The 22652-nt window shown below is 33.5% G+C and overlaps 1 protein-coding gene across 2 annotated transcripts in view; it reads right to left on the minus strand.

The window, feature by feature from the left end:
- Positions 1–2467: 2467 nt before the first annotated feature.
- LOC105255597 (peripheral plasma membrane protein CASK) overlaps positions 2468–22652 on the minus strand; it is a 181828-nt gene continuing 161643 nt past the window's right edge. For both annotated transcript variants that reach the window (XM_025413957.1, XM_011264974.3), the window contains 8 exons: positions 12503–12532; positions 9331–9568; positions 7164–7220; positions 4923–5042; positions 4520–4636; positions 4296–4403; positions 3929–4104; positions 2468–2647 (listed from right to left, as the gene is read on the minus strand). In XM_025413957.1, coding sequence (XP_025269742.1) covers positions 2468–2647; positions 3929–4104; positions 4296–4403; positions 4520–4636; positions 4923–5042; positions 7164–7220; positions 9331–9568; positions 12503–12532 — 1026 coding nt within the window. The remainder of the gene's footprint in view (positions 2648–3928; positions 4105–4295; positions 4404–4519; positions 4637–4922; positions 5043–7163; positions 7221–9330; positions 9569–12502; positions 12533–22652) is intronic.

The following is a 22652-nucleotide window of genomic DNA, read 5'->3' on the forward strand; positions in this document are numbered from 1 at the left end:
GTACGTATATTTCGAGATCATTGCGACGATAAGGAATGCGAGGAAGGCTGATCGACGAAAGCCCGAACAGATCCACGATGAGCGCCGAAGTTGTCAATCAATAAATTATCACATCGCGCCTGCATGTATACACACATTCACTCCTTCGTTCTACGGGCATATGCATATGCAAATCACCTATTAGTTTCCTAATAATTCTTTTAGTATTAATTAGTCATACATTTAATTTTTTTTCTTTAATCACTTGTAAATTAATTATCTAGTCGTTAAATCTGTATCTTGTAAATCTGCATTCGCGCGCATACGACTGCTTGCGTACACGCTCGTACGTTTTTTTACGCGCGTGCGTGTATGAGTGTAATTGTGAACGAGTAGATGTGCGTGTATGTGCGCGTGGCGTATAATAAACTTGTACGTATGTATGTAGACGCGTGTGCCTGTGTGTGTATGTATGTGTGTGTGTGTGTGTGTGTGTGTGTGTCTTTCTGCGCGAAACTGTCTCCTCATTATTATTTCATATAGCTGGTAAACTACCTATTTATTTGAAATTTACGTTTTATAAATATCCTATAGTAAACCGCGATTTTTTTTGTTTTGTTACTTCGTCATTCGATCTCATGCGCTTTTGTACGAGGGTGTAAGTAATGCGAACAGAGTGGCATTGTAGTTTTGACATATGTGCCCATGTGTATATACGTATGTATGTATATGGCGCATGTGTGTGTATGTGTATCATGTATCAACTTAATAATCGCATACAAGTTCTTTCGAGTGAGAGCGTAGAGTTCTCGCTGCCGGATCGATATCCGCCGCCCGTGCATTCGTCCGAGATATGCGGTTCGATTCCGGGTTTCTCCTGTACAGAGTATAAGAGCATCGCAATCTCGGTGGTGAATATTTGAGCTGATAATGTTTCATGAACAATAACGACAAATGGCAATGGCATGGGCGAGTGCACGGCCAAGCGAGGAAGCGAGCGAGCCCGTCCCGCTCCAACGGCGGTCCCGATTATCGAAAGTATAGGAAAAAAGCTCGGTGAGTTAGGAATAAAGAGGCAGAAAAATGAAAGAGGACGGTAAGAGAGAAGGATAGAAAAGACGGCACTGAACGTAAAAAGCGCTCGTAGCATACGCATAGATTTGTCGCAATAGGATTCTTTGCGACAAGAGATGAACACTCGTTAGATATTAGTAGAAGTACTAAGACGAAACCGGCGAAGTTCTCTACTGCTTAAAGTTACAATTAAATGACGGACGGCCGGCAGCACACCAGAGTTCATGTTCTTCTTTTTTCTCCCTCTTTTCGATTGAACGGTATCAGACGGGTTTCGATTATTACGATAGGACCCTTGTCTTTTGCTATATGTGTGTGTGTGTGTGTGTATATATATATATATATATATATATATATATATATGTATATATATATATATATATATATTATATATATATATTAACGGGCACTGCCGTGCCGCACGATCTCTAGCTTTTTTTCGTTTAAATAGTTATAATAAAGTACGATAGGAGGCAATTACAGTTTATGGAAAGTCGACTGATAGATTTCGCAGGGTAGGTAAGATACGAAAGTGCAGCCATTCGCTTGACATCCGCATGAAACATGAACGGCCATGTTTTTTCATTTGGTTTTCCGTAAACGAGATATATTCTTTGGTGCTTGTTGTCGCATGTTACCGTCGCATGTACCGTGTCTCCACACACACGTCGTGACGACTGCTTCTAGGATAGGTGTAAATCGTGAGAAATTCATGTGAAAGGTTCGCTGAAACTGTGCCAGGGATGCAATAGACTGTATAGAATAGAGAAAGACATGCATTCGTATAGTAGCCTCGTTCAAGAGAAGTTTCAGCTGATCGGTTTTCTGTTTATCTCTTTATATTTTCGAAGTTTCGAAAAAGAGAAGGAAAAAGAACAAAAGGAGAAGTGCAGGAGAAGTTGGTGGTCCGCGAGAAGGCGTCCGTTTTTAGACGCATTGTGACGTGATTATCATCACTGATTTCGCCGTGCTTGATGATGGCGCGTTCCAAATTTCTGGAAGGTCCAACGTCTCGATAGTGGACGCGGCGATGACGCTCATCGACGTCAGGACGACTCTGACACGTCGCTAATTTCCCCTCGTGTCCCGCGACTGGTAACAACTACGCAGCGAGATGGAAAAAACTTCATGAACACACGGCCATCATATAGTACACGCACTCCGGTCGATCGTTTCACCGTCGAGTCGATCGACGTCGAGTACGTTTTTCTGGTTTATATCCGATTGGTCCGACATAACTGCTCGCGGCGCGTTCCTGTCGGATGCCGGCAGCTGTCGGCGTTGCCGTCAGATCTTTGCGACGAGAGGCTGGATCGCGAGCCGATAGCCGTTATGGTGCCGGCGATCACTGTTTCATCCTCGACGAGCCGTTGCAGTCCATGGTAGTGATCTGACGAATCGGCGAAGACCGCTGTCAGTAGACCCAAGAAACGGGCACCCATTGAGGTGTCGTGTGCACGCGCTCGATCGCGGCTTCTAGCTGGGCGATCGTTTCGTCGAGATCGTTGTTCACGATGGTCAGGTCGAAGAAGTGTCCGTATGCCTGCTTCAGCATGTCCGACTCCTTCGCCAATCGTTCCAGACTGCCGTCGAACTGAAAACACAAGTGATATTGTTAGAAAAATCATGTAATGATATATTCAGTTAAAAAATTAATTAAAATTTTCAAAAAAAAGAAAAATGTTTCGATAAAATTTTCTACAAAAATTATTCGTCTTTTTACATGAGAATTCTGCATATCATTATTTATGTTGGAGATTAATTAATATGCGCTTAAGTCATACGAACACTATAAATATAAATATTATTTTTTTATAAAAACGATATATAAATCATTTAAAAAACATATTTAGTTATATACATTATGCAGCTTACGATAGATATAGATATGTGTATCAATTTATATTACATTTATATTATAGTATCATCTAAGCCTTATATTTTTTAGTGATTTTCTCAAGCATATAACAGATTATAATGATGGTCGATTAATCATTCAGAATAAATGGATATTACCAATAATTATTTGTCCGTGGCTAATCTATAATTCATTTGAAGATCGTTTAACAGTTAGTTTAATCTCTTAATCGCCATGCAAGCAATATTGGCTCGTGTTATAGCTATGAATCAAGAATTGAAATACGTTTAGCAAATAGTACAATATTCACACATTATCTAGCAGTATTTTCTATAGAATCTAGAAACGTTATTACAAATGTAATCTTTCGTTCAACATTAATCTTGTATCTTATATAACAAACTTTCTAGCTAATAAATCTATATTATTTTTTAATTAGAAAACTATGAAAAGATAAATTTATATATATTTTTTATATAGTATTTATATAGTGTTTTTAATTCATTATATTATTTTAACGTATTTATAGTATATTAATATATTTTATATATTAATTTAATGCATAAAGTAAATATAATATCCTATATAATTAAAATATATATAATTATTTTATTTTGATAAGCTGAATCGTGATAATAATTTTAATAAGTTGTTAAAAATAAAATTAAAAAATAGCAAAGTAATGTAAATATTATAACACTGTGATTCTTAAAGATAAATGTTTTCCGTTGTTTATTATGAGATACTATTCGTCATACAATTAAGTTATAAATAATTTCATAATAATTGCACAAAAATTAACAAAATATTTTAATATTTTATCAATTTAAAAATGTCTTTGTTTTTTACTGTATTTTTCATATCCACCATATATATGCATATATATCATATTGCAATAAAATACGTTTGATGCAATCCATGTGCAAGTACGTTATATGTTTTCAAAAAAATATTCAAGATATACAATGTATGTTTAATTTATTAAATAATCTTGCGAAAAATTATTTTTATACTTACGTCCGTAACGTTTGCAAATGCAGGTGCAGCTATGAAGACGACGTAAGGTGCAAATTCAGCAGTCCGTAAAACCTTCAGTGCCTGCGGTTCAACATCTAATATGGCCATTCTGCCTTCTTCGTGTATTTTACGAATAGTTTCAAGCTTAGTTCCATACATAGCGTCTTCGTGTGTACCTGTTTATATAAAATAAATATTTTAAATTTGATGCTTAATTTTATGCTTTCTATGTATTTAACATACACTATTTTTGATTGATCTATCATTATATGTTTCGATTGATCTATCATTATATATTTCTCATCGTTGATGATTACTGTTTTCAAGAAATTTTAAATACGATAAAATTTGTATAAGTATAATTTACCGTATTCGAGATATTCATTAGCAGCTATATCTGCCATCATTTCATCGTGAGATACGAAATAATAATTACGACCATTCTCTTCGTCGCTTCGTGGAGGCCTCGTTGTATCTGCATAAGGAAACATATTTTATAGTATTAAATATTCCGAAAAATATATTTTACACAATTATTTAATTTCACATACACATTTTTTAAAAATTTTATAAAAAATTTAAGATATTTACGCGGAATAGGATAGGCGTATTTATCGGGATGTTTGGAAATAATCGTATTCTTTATATGTCGTCGACCGACGCCATGTGCTCCCAATAATACTAAAGTTTTCCGTTGGAAGGCAGGATCTGTAAAGAAAGAAACAATTTGATAATTAATGATTACATATATTTTATGTGTAAGCTACAACATTCATATGATTAAATTAAACCTGGATAAAATTTAAAAAAATGCTAACAAGTTATACTTTAATAAAAAGATCCCTAATAATGTGAGAAAAAAATATCTTTAATTATAGAAAAAAATTATAGAAAATAGTAGAAAATATAATTATAGAAAAAAATAAATATTGCATATCTATGCCATATTAAATAATTTGTCGATCATATATGAAAAATCGTAAATAAGACTTACAAGGAAGCTTCACGACCTCTTCGTAGGTCACCAGATCCAGCTGGTCGAAAACGGCGTTGTGCTTTGCAAGATATTTATCCTTGTATTGCTTCTTTTTCCGGCCGAATATTGAGCAATTTACTGTAAACAGAAACGATCGTTAATATAGATGGCGGCGAAATTGGAGACGAGGCAATATCTCGACTCGAAAATGTCTTTCCGGTGTAAACTTGCAAATTACTGTGCAAGTGTCATGTTACAGAATCCATTATCCGTGCTAACAAACAAATCCCGTGCCTTTATAGCATCGCTGAACGACCGCAAAATTGATTTTAAAGAACGATGACATACTGTGTACCGTCACATAGCGAGACAGATTCACAAATTCATTTATCGTGTATCAATTGTGTGCCAGAAATTAGTAAATAAAAATTATTTCTTTATGATACGAGTTATAAAATTTTATCACAGAAGTTTCCTGACAATAAAACATTAATAATGCAATTTATCTCACGAGGAGAAGGAACATGAAAAATACCATTATTTTTTTTTAAATCAGATGCATAAGAGGTCGTTTGTGTCGTTAAAATATTTCCTCTGATTATTTCTCCTAATAAGTACTTCGCCTATATAATATAACGTATTATCCTATTAAAAACATATATCGATATGTGCACTAATGTTAGCAATCCTTTGAAACATTTCGAAAATCAACGAATCACGCCGACACGAAATAACGAACTACTCTGCGAATATCGAGTCCTGGATCAAGCAAAATCTTGTCTATTGGAAAAAGAATTCATTCTCAGTCAGCCAGTTCGAAAGAAGCCATGCCCAAAGGCATTTGGGAGTCCTATTAAGAGGGGTGTTCCAGCAGGTCACAAGATGACAACGTAAGATTCGTGATGTAACTGATGCGTGAAATCTTAGATAGGTATTATAATCGGAGCCATGATGAATTGCATCGTGAATTTTATTTCCGTGATTATTAGAGCTACTGAATATGCTAGGAAGATTTCTTGTGTGCGAAACTACAACGCAAAAATATTACAACTGTAAATAATGCATGGCTGCGGGTAAATCGCGATATCTTGCCAAAATATTTGGACGATCGAGAAAGTTAACAGTTAAAAATATTCAATATGTATAAAACATAAAAGAAAAGTTTATCTCTCTCGAACATAAAATTATGTGATAGTTAAATTTATTCATTTCTCCTATATTTGAAATTTTGGCAAGATATTTGTTGACAATGTGTATCATTATTTGCTAATATCTAAAACAATCGATTAATTATCTATCACAAATTCCGATTATAATCGTGCTATCACGTATGTTTATGAATGATCGTGCGCGATAAGCATAAGTGCATGAAATGTTTTGCAGCAAATGCATGCATTAAAGCACGCTATGTAAAAGCATCCTATTAATCTATAACACAGAATATCATAGCATCTATATTAATAAATTATTATTAACATATTGCTCACATTATTTTATTTATGCTTATAACATTTTATGTGATGTGTTGCAAAATTATTTACACACAGATCTAGAAAATAAGAATTTTTTAAAGAATTTCTTAAATTTTGTTTTTTGCTTTCTATAATCGTATAATTTAACAATACAATTTTTTATAAATTTATATGCAATGAATAAAACTAATAATATTTTTAAAATTAATGCGCAAAATTTATCAAAGAAACAATTTCTGAATTGTAAAGAATAAAAATTCTGTGTTATTTTTTTTAACAAACAATTATAATTTTAGAGTAAGCAGTTACAATACAGATTAGCTTATGTATTGTATGTATTGCACAAATATTTGTTCATTATGTAATAATTATGATGCATTTTTATATAAAATAGCGAGATATGTACATATAAAGTATAACTTTCAAAATTTCTTATCCAGATAATTTATTCATACTAATTTCGAAGCTAAATAAAAGCTCAAATATCTTATACAATTCTTTGTCAATATTTTATTTAATCACTTCAATTGAATGCAATGAGTGAATAAAAAAATGCGCGACCATTTACATTATGAAATTGAACGTGATAAATTTCATGATATAAAATGAGTTATTAAAAGCATGACCATCTTCCTTTTGTGTAAATGAAGAGAGATGTTTGTCCTACTTTTTCTATCTCGCCTTTGTATTGATGTGTGTTAGAAGCATAGATCCAGTCTGTATTTCATGCGTCTAAAATGGTCCTCTACGTGTCTCTACACGTGTCTACCTGAAGGCAGAGACGTACCTGTCGAACCGTCGCAGCCTTCGGTGTGAGAAGAACATCCACCTTCTCCTTCAGCATCTAGCCGCGCATAACACACAACAACAAATATATCATCTGCAGCTAATTATTCCTGTAGAGCTAGTTCTCCGTTTACCTATCCCTAATCCGTCTCTTATGCCATCCACATGTGTCAACAGGCATGTAGATATAGAGATACATGACAATCCAAACTTTTTCTTGCTATATATTCTTAAAGTATCCAGCTCCTCGTTTGCACGATAATTTCACAATTAAATCTCTAACACGATTTTTCATCATACTTTAAAGATGTAAAATTACTTATTTACCTATTTCTTATTTTCTCTCTCAATTTTTCCACTTCATGATCTTTTTATATATATTTTTGGGGGGTTTAGAGACTATTCTATTATAATATAAATTGTAATATATATTATAATATTCGATTATAATATATATTGTAAAGAGTTGTAAAATATATTACATAAAATGTGAAATCTCCAGAATCATGAATCATCTTATATACAACATTAACTATCAATTGCTTTTCCCAGCAGCACTTCTTTTTTAAAATGCTTTACGACTATCACAAAGACGGTAGCATTTTAAGATTTTACAGTTCAAGTAGTAAATATTCAAAGTAATGGTTATGTTTGTTCTTTATTTTCAGCATCTGGAGATGATAGACGCATTTAGTCAAATGGTCTCAAGAACGTTCATATCTCTAACTTCGAGATTCGAAATCGATACGCATATGGAGTATAAAAATTAAAACTAATTTAAAAAGTATAATATTTAAAATGAGATTCAATCTCTCTAAGCGTAATTAATTAAAGCTTAAATCATACATTTAATGCTAAATGTAATTATTTGATTATATGTTTAATTTATTAAACAAAAGAATATAATATATATTATATTCAATTTTGATCAAAGTCATAATCACATTTAGCACTAAATGGCGATGTACATTTGCAGTTTTAGAAGTTTATATATTGAATTGATTAAAGTAATTCCTTTTCTCTCTGATCCCCACTTTCTCTCATTTAATATTTATTATCATTTAATATTATGATTTACATATCGAACATCACAAACTATAATAAATCTATTAATTATTCATTTTATTCATGTTATCATAGAATTGACAATTATGATTTAAAGATAACTGTTAAAACGCATAATTTTTGCGCGATATTTCTTTTAAAATGTAAAAAAATTGAAATAATTTTTTAGATTATTTCCTATGTACATTAAAACTATGATAAAAAAATACGGAATATCTCAACCATAAATTTACGGATGTCAATTTCCGTTTTGTTTTTGTTCAAGATGCCACGTGGATTAGTGTCACTAAATGACAATTATCTAACTAATTTGTAGCGAATGATATGTTATCGATACACGTCTCATTTGTAATATAATTGATTGATAACAATGATACCGCATGCTCCATCGAAAACCTGTACACATCGAACAACACATAGACGACATCATGTTTCATTAGCACATTCGTTTTTGGCAGCATAAAAATTAATGGGAATCGATTGGAATCATTAGATGTGATAGGATGATAATGGATTGATTGAACGGCGGTGAAAGAACGTAGTAATAACGATTTTCTCAATCGGTAAAATTCTGATTTTCTGATCGGTATTCGAAAGAAATTCTGCGATCTGCTGGAACCTGTGATTACTGCACACTCTCTCTATTCGAGTTTTCAACAGAAATTATCTTTGAGTTAAGCGTTAAACGTTTAACGTTCCTATAATTTCAGAGAAAATTTTTCTTTTCGAAAGTACTTTAGAATCATCGTTAAAACTCTCACAACAAAGTTAGAAAATATTATATTTTTTTTTTAGTTATTCAAAATTATGAAAAATGAAAAAAAAAGAATATATTCTACATAATTATTTTGTTATTAAATGCACATTCTTTTGTGTTTTCAGATGGCTTCCATTTTTACGCAGAATAACATTTTGACAGTAAAAATAAAAGGAAACCTATTCATATTCTCATCAAACGATGAAAACAGGATCTCAACAAGAAGACACGCCATAAATATCGTTTTTCATTTTTCGTTACCGTATCTGATATTGGAAACGCTATTTGTGTCCTATGGATAAACAATTTTACATAAATAAACGAGCAAACAACCAAGTTGTATTACCTTGTTCTTGTTTGTTCTTCTCCATAGACATGCAGGCAATGCGCCATTCTTGAAGTTCAGGCGAAGGGATAAGACCCGCGGAACCAGCCGCATTATCCTTTCGCGCTTGCCACCAATGATGATCATCCTTGCTGATAATTTGCAGAATGTCACCGGTCTTAAAGGCGATTCCAGCCTGCGCGCAAGGTATCAGTTCGTCCTCCAATGGATCGTAATCGAATTGTGCTCGAACGAAAATCTGTCGATACAGTGAAAAACACATTAAAATTTCTCAGAAATGGTAAAAATATCGTTGTTATAAAATTACTATCAAGTTTGATATCAAGGATTTCACTTTGTGTGCTAACATATTTATATAATAAGAGAGAAATGATAAAACTAATTATAAAAAAGAATTACACTCAGGATATACAAAGTAAAAAAATATGATATGCGTAAAAGATACGAATATCGAATCGCATAGTGAAATCATTAATATCGCTTTAGGATTAGTGAGAAAAAAATGTCACCAACAACAATAGATTCTGGACCATAAAACGTGACTAAGATATCGTTCTACGGCTAAATCGATCGCTGATAAACCTACATAGCTCTGCGCTAGACATAGCGAACGAATCTAGATATTGCGAGAGAGAAGCGAAAAAATGCGATGTAGTAAGCACTGGCAATAGCTCTTGCAAAGAGTAGACAAATACGATGTAGAGTAGGTAATCATTAGAGCACTCGCGCAAGTTTGTTCAAATTGCGGTGTATCGATATTACAAAGCGTATAAAATACAAATTCACACGTTTTATCTCGAGACAACCAGCGATCGATTCGTAGCTCGATTTCGCCACATCGCTTAAAAGTTAGAAGGAAGGGGACACGCGCGAAACAAATTTCCAGACGAGATATTCGCCGGTCTCCGAAACGTCGCTGTATGACGTTTTGCAATCGGTACGCAGTTAGAGGTCATCGACTCGAAACGGGCCGTGCGGCTTTTACAGTCAATTGGTACAATCATCGGCTCGGGGGGGGATTCTTCAATCGGAGAAACGCGGGAGTATCGTGCGAGTTTTTTTGTCGCGTAATGCCACCAGCGCTATGATTTGGTCATTTAGCGATACACAATAGGTATTTACATGTAAAGGCATGTACATAGATATACGTATATGAGTGTAATTCCGTTTTTTTTTCTTTATTTTATAAAAAAAAAGCTCAAGCACTAGTTGCTGCACATCACGCAAAACAGACGCACATGTATACGCGCACGCACGCATACCGAAGATGCATGATGCAGATATGCGACGCGGCCACTACATGAATGTGTGAGTAAAAAACGACGCATAAAGAGGTGGGCATGATGAATAATATGGTTGCACAATGACGAGAGTGGCTTCTGGTTAACGCGTGTGTCATTCGTGAGAAACACAGACAGCCGCGGAAATATTTAATTAATATATATGGAAACGCGCGCGAGGATATTATGGGGAAGAGCAAGAAGACTGATTGATTTCATTGATTCCGTACGAATATTACTCTTATACAGATATCATAATTATATATTGAGTTTAATTACAATTAGAAATTTTGTTTGAATATTTTTGAGAGTTAGAATATCGACAATCCTGAACTAATTAACTCATATATACTAATTATGTGCGTTGGATGGACAAGAATTTACGAATCGTGGCTGAATATATTCTGCTGTTTTGCTTAGCAAATAATTTATAATATTTTAATATTTTCTAAAAACAACTTTTTCTTATTTGATATAAATAATTTGACACATTAATATATCATCATCAATCAATTAATATCGATAATATTCGTACAGGAATGTCTGTGTTATAAGTTTTACATATCGATAAAATTGTATGGTTACTTAGGGTTGCTGATTTCTAGTAACAGAGCACCCGAACATTCGATTACAATCCGATCATAAAATCGTTAATGTATAAGTAAATAAAATATAAAAACATATACGTTATAATACGTAAAAAAGTTATAAGTTTCATGCGTATTGATACATGATAATATTAATCGCGTATAAAATGTTCTATTTAGGAAAAAGATATTTATGGGTTAAAATCAAATCAGCACAAAGTATAAAATCAAATTTAGTAACTTACGTTCGCTCTTAATTCTCGAATCGTATGGCAATTGCAAGATTTTAGGTTCCGCAATTTCGAAAATTTCGGATATAATCAAATATACAAGAATTTTCGCGGACATTCGATTAATCGTAATATTGCGATCCCTGTCAACGTGTGGCATTGTCTGTAGATTTTTAAAAGCTGTATGTCTGTGCTAGCGTTATGTCAGCAAGTGCTCATTTTGGAAATGTCGAATCAATCGAATTCAAGCATAAGAAAGAGCCACACGTTCTCAGGCAGGATAATTACCTTTTCACACATCAGTGCTTTAAGGAGTGAAAAAATTTCTTTTGATAAAAAATACATGGACGTTCAGACTAAAAATATAAAAAAAAAATATTAAATATTATTAAATTTATTTACATATATTACCAGTAAAATAATGCAACATTACTTTTACACATTCATTTATATTTATATTTTTTTATATTCGCGAAATTTAATTAAAACAATTTTCCTTTTGATTTCTAACTTTTCACAAACTATTAATAATTTAAAATTAAAATAGCTTAATTACAATTAAAATTTTTCCTTAGCTTCTAATATGTATAATAAATTCCTGCACACACTAAAGATAGAGCTATATATGTACTTTTTTTTACAGGCTTTTCTTTTATTTCTAAAGCATTCCTCTGAGCGTCCATGCGAATGAAATTTTCTCGTATATAGGCACATAAGCGAATGTATCGATATGCATTACTCGCGCTTGAGGACTCCTATCGTGAAGTAGAGGCGTCGCACAGAAAAAACGCGGAATTAAAAAGGAAAACCGATAGACACGAAAGTCCGAGTAGAGAGTTCTACTTTTCAGCGATGGCGTGTATAGGTAATAGGAGCAGAGATAGAGTATGAGGCATGTAATGTATATATGAATGTAATATATTATATATATATATATATATATATATATATAATATATATATTTTATATATATAAATATAATATATATATAATTATATATATAAAAATAATATGTATACGCATAGCCTTCTAACTACAGCAGTCCAATCACACCAGATCAAGTGGCGGTACTTACTAACACTGGCAGAGGCTTAATCCTGAACAACTAGAGTGTTGAGGAAACAGAAAAAAAGGAAGATCAATTAATTAATATGTTTAGAATCGCACCAAGCGTAATACGAATTAATTGAAGGCCGCCCCGCGCACGTTGCGCGGGGGGGTGAAAAAAAGTGATAAGAATGATACAATCAACGATAAAGAGCACCTACGTTGAGTCGCACGCGTCAACGCTTCCGAGATGCACGGTGCGCATTGCTGTGTGGCACATGCAGGCTTTACTAGATCTTCGTACTATTATAGACAGAGATATTTCGTACCCTCGACGCTTACGAGCGTTGGGCTACCACGCATAATCTACGCGTAAAATATCTGAATAAAAACAGCTACAGCTTTGAAGTATTTAAATTTTCAGATATAAAAAGAGATTAATTTTACGCAAAATATTACATTTCTATTGTCACGAATAAACATAATGATTATTCTCGTGTGTCTGCATCATCGAGATGTGGGTTCGCCAAAATTATGCAAATCTCTGATTAAAGTCATCACCTGTAACAGCATTCTGCACTGTAAATCAGCGACATTTTTAATTATTAAAAAATAATCAATAATTATATAATGTTATAATGATAAGAAAATTCTGTTCTTTTATTGAAGATGTGTAGAATAGAGTGTTTAAAGTAAATCTTGCATAAATTATATGGTGCATTAATTAGTTATCTTGTACTGTGCCAATGATGCCGATGCAGTACAGAATACCGTCATTGCTATGCAATCTGATTAATTATTAAAAACAAAGATCTTTTTATTATTGTCTGCCTGTGTGCATGCTTGGATTTTATACGTGATATTGTACGCATAGATTATATCGTTGTTTTCCGATTCATGCCCAACACCTGTTACGAATCGACTGTACGAAGTAATTTTGAGCTCGCAGTTCTGTGGCACGTGCGATGAGCGTGGCGCGGAAATGCGAGTTTCGAGCGAGAACTCTCGATGCTTTCCATCGGGAAGTCGGGAGGAATCAAAGCGGACTGATACACTTAATAACAATCTAATGCTCGTGGTACACCTCGCGTTTTATGTGAGAGAGAAGTTCCCTTGCGCGCATTGGAAATAAAACTTTCAAGCAGGAGCAAGCTGGTAGAAGTTCTCGTAGTTTACCTCCAATTGTATAAAATCCGCGATTAGATCACTGTTGAAATTAACAGGAGTACGCGCGACTAACTTTAGCTCGAATCTTTCTGAATTTCGCATAAATAATTAGAGAGAGAGCTTGTTTCCGGCGAAATGTTCACAAGTTGGCGAGAGACACTCTACTAACGCTTTAGAGCCTCGATAGAGTCTTAACTTGTCGTACTCGCAACAACTTTATTGTCACATTGCGGCTTCATTAATAACTAGTTTAATATCAAGTAAATTATGCGATAATTAATGACTTATAATACATCTGACCGAATATCGAATCATGTATAATTAATTAGGAAATATATATGTATATATAATCGAATATATATAAAATATTTAAAATATTGTATTTCAATAGAAAAATGTATTTAACCGAGAAAAATGGAGGGGAGAGCAAAAATATTAAATTTTAAAAATGTGGAATGCACATATTTTATAAAAATATTCTGTGAATCGGCTTCATATAATATATTTATTTAATGAATAATTGGAAATATCTTCAAATTTTATTTGCACGAGAGATGTAATACTAATGTAATATACTGAAATATCCGGAGATAGTTTGTAATGACCGACAAAGGATGTTAAATAAATGACTACATGAGGATATCTTCCGTCAATAAATTCTATTCGGGGCGTAAAATAATGGAGACAAATTACATGTTGGAATTAATTATCTGAGCAAATGAGAGAGTTTACTACGAATATAATTCTTGAAATCTAATATATTTTTGTGACAGCTCGATATTATATCTATTTTCCGCAACTCCAATTCCGATAGAATTCATATCCTGTCTGTATCCTGTATATAGTATAGAAATTTCCATTTCTATCTGATTACAAATTCCTATCTCGCTCCGATTCGGACGGGAGGAATAATGAGGCGAGTTCCTTTTATGAAACCGATTCCGCAGAGCTCGGCAACGACGCGACGCGTCCCCAAACTTCTCCCAGGCCGCACTGTTCGAATAAAGTCACCGCGAGCGATTGTGCCCATCCCGTTTCCATAGTAACGTCGCAGAGGACAGTGCATGGACATAGTGGTTTAGTATGTGGGTTTCCGACGTGCATTGGAAGCTGCGCTCTACTTCAAAGAAGAAATGAACGGGCGAACGATGGGAAGAGGTTGACGATGGTATGCTGCTGATGGGATTTTCAGGCGACACTGGGAAAGACAATTCTACTCAGTGATATAGCAGGTACTGCGCTATCGACAACTCGTCTGGTGGACTGACTGCTGCTGATGCTGCTGAATCCTCTTGTCGATTTCCATCGGGACCGGACTATCTGCTTCCGAGTGCCAGACCGAAGAGTCAAGCTTCGGTCTTGCCTTTCGAAAGGAGGGAGATAAAAGGAATCGTATCGCAGTGCATATAAAATAATTCGATTGACAATATTGCAATTATCTATCAACGGCGGTAGATTTTACCTGATTGAATCAAAAACGTGCGTTATATCAATCAATCAATATTTTTCATCATCGCTATCAGCTTGAATCGCGATTGAAAAACCTTGGATTTTTTAAATAATTTATATCTTATATTAATAATATCATGATATTGTTCTTGAATCTTAACATATCTTAATGAATCTTAATTTTCACGTTTTATGGCTAATTAATATAATATTTGATAATTCATATCGTATGTTTGTATACTATTAAATATTTTTGCGAATTAAATCGAATCAATCATTAAGTATTATATATACTGCGATACGTTTTCTTTCAAGAATCGATTGTGCTTTTGTAAAATAATTTTTCAGTCATTATTGTGAGGGGCAAATTTCTATATGGATCACGAACATCACAGATAATGTGTGTGTGTGTATATATATATATATATATATATATATATATATATATATGTATGTATATATAGGTCGGGGTTTATTAAAGTGAACACACACAGACACGTAGAGATTATAGCCAGGTAGAGAGAGATTATATCCTATTTTATCCATGTACTGCATTTAATATTGTGTGAGGCGTGCGTTATGATTGAGGATTAACGAACAGTAATGCCCGAGGGTGAGAATAAGGGTGAGATAAAATTATAGTTGCCGAATATTTTTCCATCGCTCGCGGATTTACTCGAAAAATTGGTATCGCGTTTTCAGTTTATTCCAAACGTCGTCCGATATAAATATTACAAATACTTTCCACACGCGATCGTAGAAACGTACGTACGAATCATATTTTCGTTTCTCGTGGCATATTCTTCACGAGGCAGAGAACGTCATAAATCGAAAGTACGACTCGCTGGCAGAAGCAGAAGATACGCACGTGCTCAGAATAATATCTGAGAATAGCGAGATTGAAGGATCAATTTCGACAAATAGGATTTCAGTGCATCACGCGTTTAATCCGCGTCGTATTATGTATGGAAAAACAGCCGTGAATGAATAATGTATCGAAAAATATCAATGCCTCGTAGGACACATGTTACCGAAAAATATAATAATCATTACATATTTAATTATTATTAAAGGTCTCAATTTTTATATAGTTCACAAATAATTAAGATGCTTCTTCGTATAATTAAAAAAAAAATACATTCTTTGTACATTGATTATAATACTGAATTTATCCAATATACGAAACTCTACATTAACATCGTGTATACTCGTCACGTGCGAAAGAAGTTTATTTTCGCTAAAGTATTTTATGGCGATCGACCTCTCCCGCGCTACCACGCAATTGCGAAAAAGATTGAACTAATTTACTCGAGACGTCTAATGAGAGATCTTGAGATGCCTTCGTGCGAGGCGATAAAGTGTCAACAACGATTCGAGCGCGATCGTTGCATGGTGCAAGAGCGATAAACGGTAATGGAGGATGACAATACTGAGGGGCATGTTGAACACATCTGAGCATGTGTGTCTAATGGAACAGACGGACAGACAGACAGTTGTTGCGTGTATGTGTGCGTGTGAGTGTGTGTGTGAGTATGTGTGGGGGGGGGACGGGGTGTGCATGTATCGTTCGTCGATTCTATTTCTACGACGGACACGGACAAGAGGTCACGTTATACAGGTAACGTGCGACGACTCGTGGTGTGTTCCAGCACGGTTCATGCTTTATTATATCTTCGTACAATGCATTGTAGGGTAACAACGCCGCAGCCGTTGCGCTCGCCGATGTTGTTGCCGCTCCTGCCTAAAGGTGCGATTGGGGGGGTTGGGGGGTCCGAGAGTGATGGCGTCGGAAATGCAACGTGGTACGGTCGGGGCGGAGGGGTGTTTATCGTTACCGAGGGTGTCTCGCTTCTCGTGTAACACTCGAGATACCCCTGTCCTCGTTCGTCATCGCGAAACGCCTTTAGGTTACATTGTCTTATTCGTACCATGTCGAGGGATTGTTGCTCATTTCGAATGCGCATACGTCTGCGCGATTATTATTAGCCGTAAATGCTCCCTTTCAATGTATAACGAGTATAATGTAGACGCACGGGACAGAGAATGCTTAACTTTATAAGCTCGTTTTCGCGAAAGACGGATAGCGTTTTGATACGTATTATAGTAGGACTTATTCTCGCCGCCCGATTCGAATGCGTGCACATTTGCAGTTATCAAAAATAGCGATTTTTCTGCAGGCGGCAGTTACTGCGTATCTTAATCGAATCTGGTGAATACGAGTCTCTCGTTCTTGTCGTGTATACTTATTTCTCTCCTCGTAACATTTCTTATAACGTAAAGTGATAGTTAACGTTCATCTGTCCTGCGTCTTTCTACCTTGCACCCCCGAAAGTATAACGAAATTGTATATTTCAGAAAATATGGTCTATATACTATGCAATCGCATATACAGATATTTGTCACACCAATAACTTGAAGTTATACATCGATAAGAGTTCTGCGTACATCTCTTATAACACCTATAAACTCCCAACACATTTTACAACGCTTTACAAAATCTAATCCAATCAAGCTGTTGCATATATATGTATGTTTATATGTATATGTGTGTGTGTGTGTGTGTGTGTGTGTGTGTGTTTGCTTGTGTTATGTGTGTACACAAGTATATAGAGTGCGAGGAAGTAGGCGATATATCACTTTCTTATCATATCCACTTCTTCTTTGTTTACGTTTCTACGTGGTGCATAACGAGAGAGCGAGAGGCTGGGCGCTACGTTAAACACATGTATGAACATAAGCAGATATATAAGAGTACAGAGTATGTACAAACAAGAATGCTACGTCTCACATTAAGATATTAAAAAATTATAATTAAAATTGAACCGCACGCGATATATTGTACTCGTATTAAACAATATTGGTTGTAACTATATCTCGAACGATTTTTCAGAACTAAAATATTTACACACAATGAGAGACTAGAAGCTTCTAAGAATCATCATCATCGTTCGACGTCGTAACATTTTTTTAGAATAGATTCGCAATTTTTTTTCTTCAGGTACAGAATACGTCGAAAATAATGTCCGTTGATTCAGGTACGAAAAAGAGGGAAATGCCTTACTTGAAGCTATTAGTGCGTGTTTTTTTTTTTAACTAACACTTATTAAAGAAATACCTTGAAGATTTTATTAGAAATGGCGTCCGCTGTTTTAGATCTACGAAGTAAAATCAAACCGCGGCGCTTATATTAAACAACGATCTATTTTATCTGAACTGTAATAGACGATATTATTTGCGATCTACCCTCAACTGCATGTACGGAAATTTTTGCACGTCTTAGGCATTTATACACAATGATATTGCAAGAGAGATGTTAGGAAAGTGTATATTCTTTTTCTCAAAAATAGAATTAGTCCATCGTACTAAATTTTATCCAGCAAGAATACATTAGTCGTTTCATAATTTTAAAATGTTGTGAAAAAAGAAACTTATACAGATGTAACTTGCGTGTGTGAAACGGGTATCTCTAAATCAGCATGTATTGTCCGTCTCTGTGGACAATCCAATAATTACGAGGCGATTGGCCAATAAAACAAAGTAAAAAAAAAAGAGATTAAATCACACTGCTACTAGGCTTGCGCGTTATCTACACAATCGCGAGTGAGTTCGTGCAAAACGATGATTAACGAACGGCCCAGAGAGTTTTGCAATCTCGACTAAAACCCATCGATCGATTTACATAGCCTTACGTGTATGCATTTATGATGCAGAGGGCTACATTGGCCAAAAAGAAAAGCATCAGTTCGCAAAGATGTCCTTCATGCAGGTGAGGGTATAATGAGGGGTGTAACAAAAGCTTCCTTATATGACAAAAACACAAACAACATTCCAACACATGTGGAAACGAAAGTGTGCATTCCTTGTATACTTCTTTTCCCCGTAAAGTGAACTATCGTACTATCGAGTAACGAGATGTTGTTTGACTCAAATGTCATAAGACGAAATTAGAAATACAGAGAGGAAGAGTGAAAGTGAAGAATAAAAATTACGAAAGAATGAGAGAAGAGGGAACGAGAAAAAGAGCTTGAGAGAAAGAGAGAGAGAGAGAGAGAAAGTGAGAGAGGGAGAGAGAACGAGAGAGTAAAACCGGGGAGAAAGAGCGAAAAAGAAACATGCACGCTCCGTGAACTCGAAAGCGCCGACCAAAGCGTTTTGTTACACCGCTCGTACCGATCTTGCCTTATAGATTATAATATACATATTTTTAATATATGTGTATGTGGATATCACATAAATTATTTTCTAACAATATCGTCCCATTAATTATTCCATTAATTATTCATTTAATTGGGTCTCGCAATATAGGGCGAGATGTTAACATCACACTGGCCCATAATTCACAAAATTCACGTTAGTCGACGATGTCATGTCCAATTCTAACAGCTTCAACACTTGCAATATTAATCCGAGTAATCTCAGTTGAGCGAGCGTCATCTTCTTACGTTAATAGTATCAGAACAGGTCACCAGTTACGCTTTATCTCATTACAGAATTAATGTCCATGACATTAATGTGAACTTTGAGTACGGGTCAGTGCAGGGACAATCAACTATATCAAACATATATGCGGAGTGCCGTAAGATTGACGTTACAATTGGCAAAATTTAGATTTCTCGAAACTATATCGTTAGAAAAACGCATTGCAATTAAATGACAATTAGATTAAATATACAATTACATTCGTACGTTGTTTCCTTATAAAATGTTAAATTTTTATAATTTTTTTGATGATGATCTTTTCTTATTAAGTGTATCGTCAATTTCAGAGCACTCTTATATGTGACGCTTGCGTGTTGCAAGTTCTATATAATCCTAGAAGAAAGAGAATATTATATACCATGCGAGATTAGAGCGTATGTCCTGTTGCCGTACAATTGCAACAATCGTAGGACGTCCATTATCTACATCGTAATGCAATTTGGGATAAGCAATTTGAAGGCGAACATTCTTTGTACATGTGAACACGCGAAGAAGGGTGTATTGTACATCCATTTAAAGAGCTGTACATGTAACTGCATATTGTACGGACCTTTGACAAGTTCATGAAATTAAATTATGTACAACGTGCTCGAGACACGAACTCTCGACACGCAGAATTGTTAGCTATGAAAATATTGCAAGGACATTGCAAATATTGCAAACATAAAATCATTTAGTTTCAAGTAGTCAAGTGTCTCATCAATCTCGCAGATCGATTGAAGAAGCACTCATTTCACGCGTACTGTGTTTAAAATTAAATTTGCAACAACATAAAAGCAGCTGTACCTAATAAAATCCTGATCCGGGAAAAAACTGTTCTCTCAATTTAATTTTATTAGATTTGGCGTTATGCTGAAAGAAATCTTTGTCTTATGTAGCACTGCTTGCGTACTGAGAAAGACGGCAAGATATATGTGTAAAAGAATAGAAAATAATATTTTCCGCTATAAAGACGATCATTGCAAGTAAGTGTAATTAATTAGTATTTCTCGATACGTCAAGCAGTATTAGTTATATCTAAAGTCTTCTTTTATAAAATAGTAAAGAATTGATTAAAAAGAATATTATTTTATATATTGTTATGCATATATATGTGTCTCTCATACGGGTATAACTCTGGTGAAAACCTCTGCAAATATTGATCACATTGAACAGCATTTTACGCATTATTTTAATGTACCGTATAATTCTTAAAGAATGGACCATAATTTGTGCAATGATTTGGCTTAATACGATTACGTTGATTTAACATCAAAATTGTTACACACTGTGATTCCGATTTTACTTCCAGTATTGCCAATTACGCACATTTTGCGCTATTGCTTGGAATCCTATTTTGAAGTAATTAATGGAACGTGATAACAAGCAAAGTACCTGTTTAAACATTTCCAGTAATTGCCAGTTTTATAAAAACAGCTTGAGTGAAAAATTTGCTGATTGAATGAACGTTTAAAATAATAATCTCATAATAAATCTCTAAGGCATATTATTATTTTATAAATTATCAAGTGCAAATCTCATATTAAATACATATAAACTAGTTCTGAAGAGATTTAATATTTATATTTTTATTTTAAAAATTTCGGAAAATATCATAAAGAATTGTTTTTTTATTCGATTTATAAATCAATATTAACATAAAAATTTGTTAAAAATCTCATTGTTTTCTGAGGATATTAAACATTATTAAGTAGAGAAATAGTCTTATTACATATTTATTTTTATATTAATATGTCTATTTTCAGATAATTTAAATAAATTATTTAATATATAGTATATTTGAAAATAAAAATATAATAGTTTGAAAATAAAAATAATTTATTACTTCTAAGTAATAACTTAACATAAAAATAATAAAAAAATAATTAAAATAAAAAATCCTGTATAAATTTTTTAGTTATAAAATATTTTAATATAAAATGTTTTAACATAAAATTTTAATATATTATTTTATATACAGGATGTTATAAAAACGAATTAAATTTTCTTTTTTATTTTGATCTATTTTATTTAAATGTACATTCTCAAAATATTTAATTTTTTGTAACCCTGTATATATAATTACATATGAAAAATGAAATTGTATTTTTAATACACAAGTATAAACAAATAAAATTTGAGTATAATAAAAATCATCAAATACTGAACAACCATTCATTTTTAAATTTTTGAAACTGTCAGTCGACAAACGAATTTTTGAAAAAGTGTCGTTTAAATTAGTTCCACTGTAAACAAACCAGTTTATAACCTTTTTATCCGTTTTCGCTTGATTGTGTTGTAAAATGTAAAATTGTTCTATCAAAACCAATTTGTTGACGTTGTGAAAGCTGTTATGAAATGAAGTTACTGCGTTCAATAACTGTACTATGATCCAAAAAGAAAGAAAAATAAAAATTTATAAATTCTGTTATATTTATATGTATTCAGAGTCATAGTAATTGTTCAAAATGCAAACATTCATAAATTACAGAAAGGAAAGTTCTCGTTTACTCTAAGAATTTAACGTTTCATTCTTCAAGAACTTACTCCTTTAGATAGAACTCGTGCACAAATTACTGAAACTTTAAATATACCTGACCGTTGAACTATAGCAAAATTTGTCGCCGAATATATCCAACTATTCGAGAATATTACGCGTAACCTGGCGCACATAAACCGCCGGATATCAGTTTTCGTTCCTACCATCATTGTTAACGAAGATTAATAGTGAAACTATGTCCTAAGTTTTACCTCAGATTTCCGAGATAACTTAGGACAGAGACAAGTGAATATTCCTGTTATATGCTTAAAAATTTAAAAGAATTTTGACACACGCATCAAAATTATACATATTTTACTGATATACTTTTGTTCTGTGCGAAGATATAATGTAATAAAAGTATTTGTATAGTAATATAAGAATTAAATGTATCTATTAATGTAACTATTAAATCTAATTATTAAAAATTGATATTAAAATCAAAGAATATTAATTAATATTCTTATTTTTAGGCTCATTTTATATATGTGTTATATATTAATTAGGAATAATATTGTATATGACTGTATATTAAGACATGTCAAGAATATATTTTACGAATACA

Source organism: Camponotus floridanus, unplaced genomic scaffold, assembly GCF_003227725.1.
Source record: "Camponotus floridanus strain SB8 unplaced genomic scaffold, Cflo_v7.5 scaffold73, whole genome shotgun sequence".
In the NCBI taxonomy this organism is placed as follows: Eukaryota; Metazoa; Arthropoda; class Insecta; order Hymenoptera; family Formicidae; genus Camponotus; species Camponotus floridanus.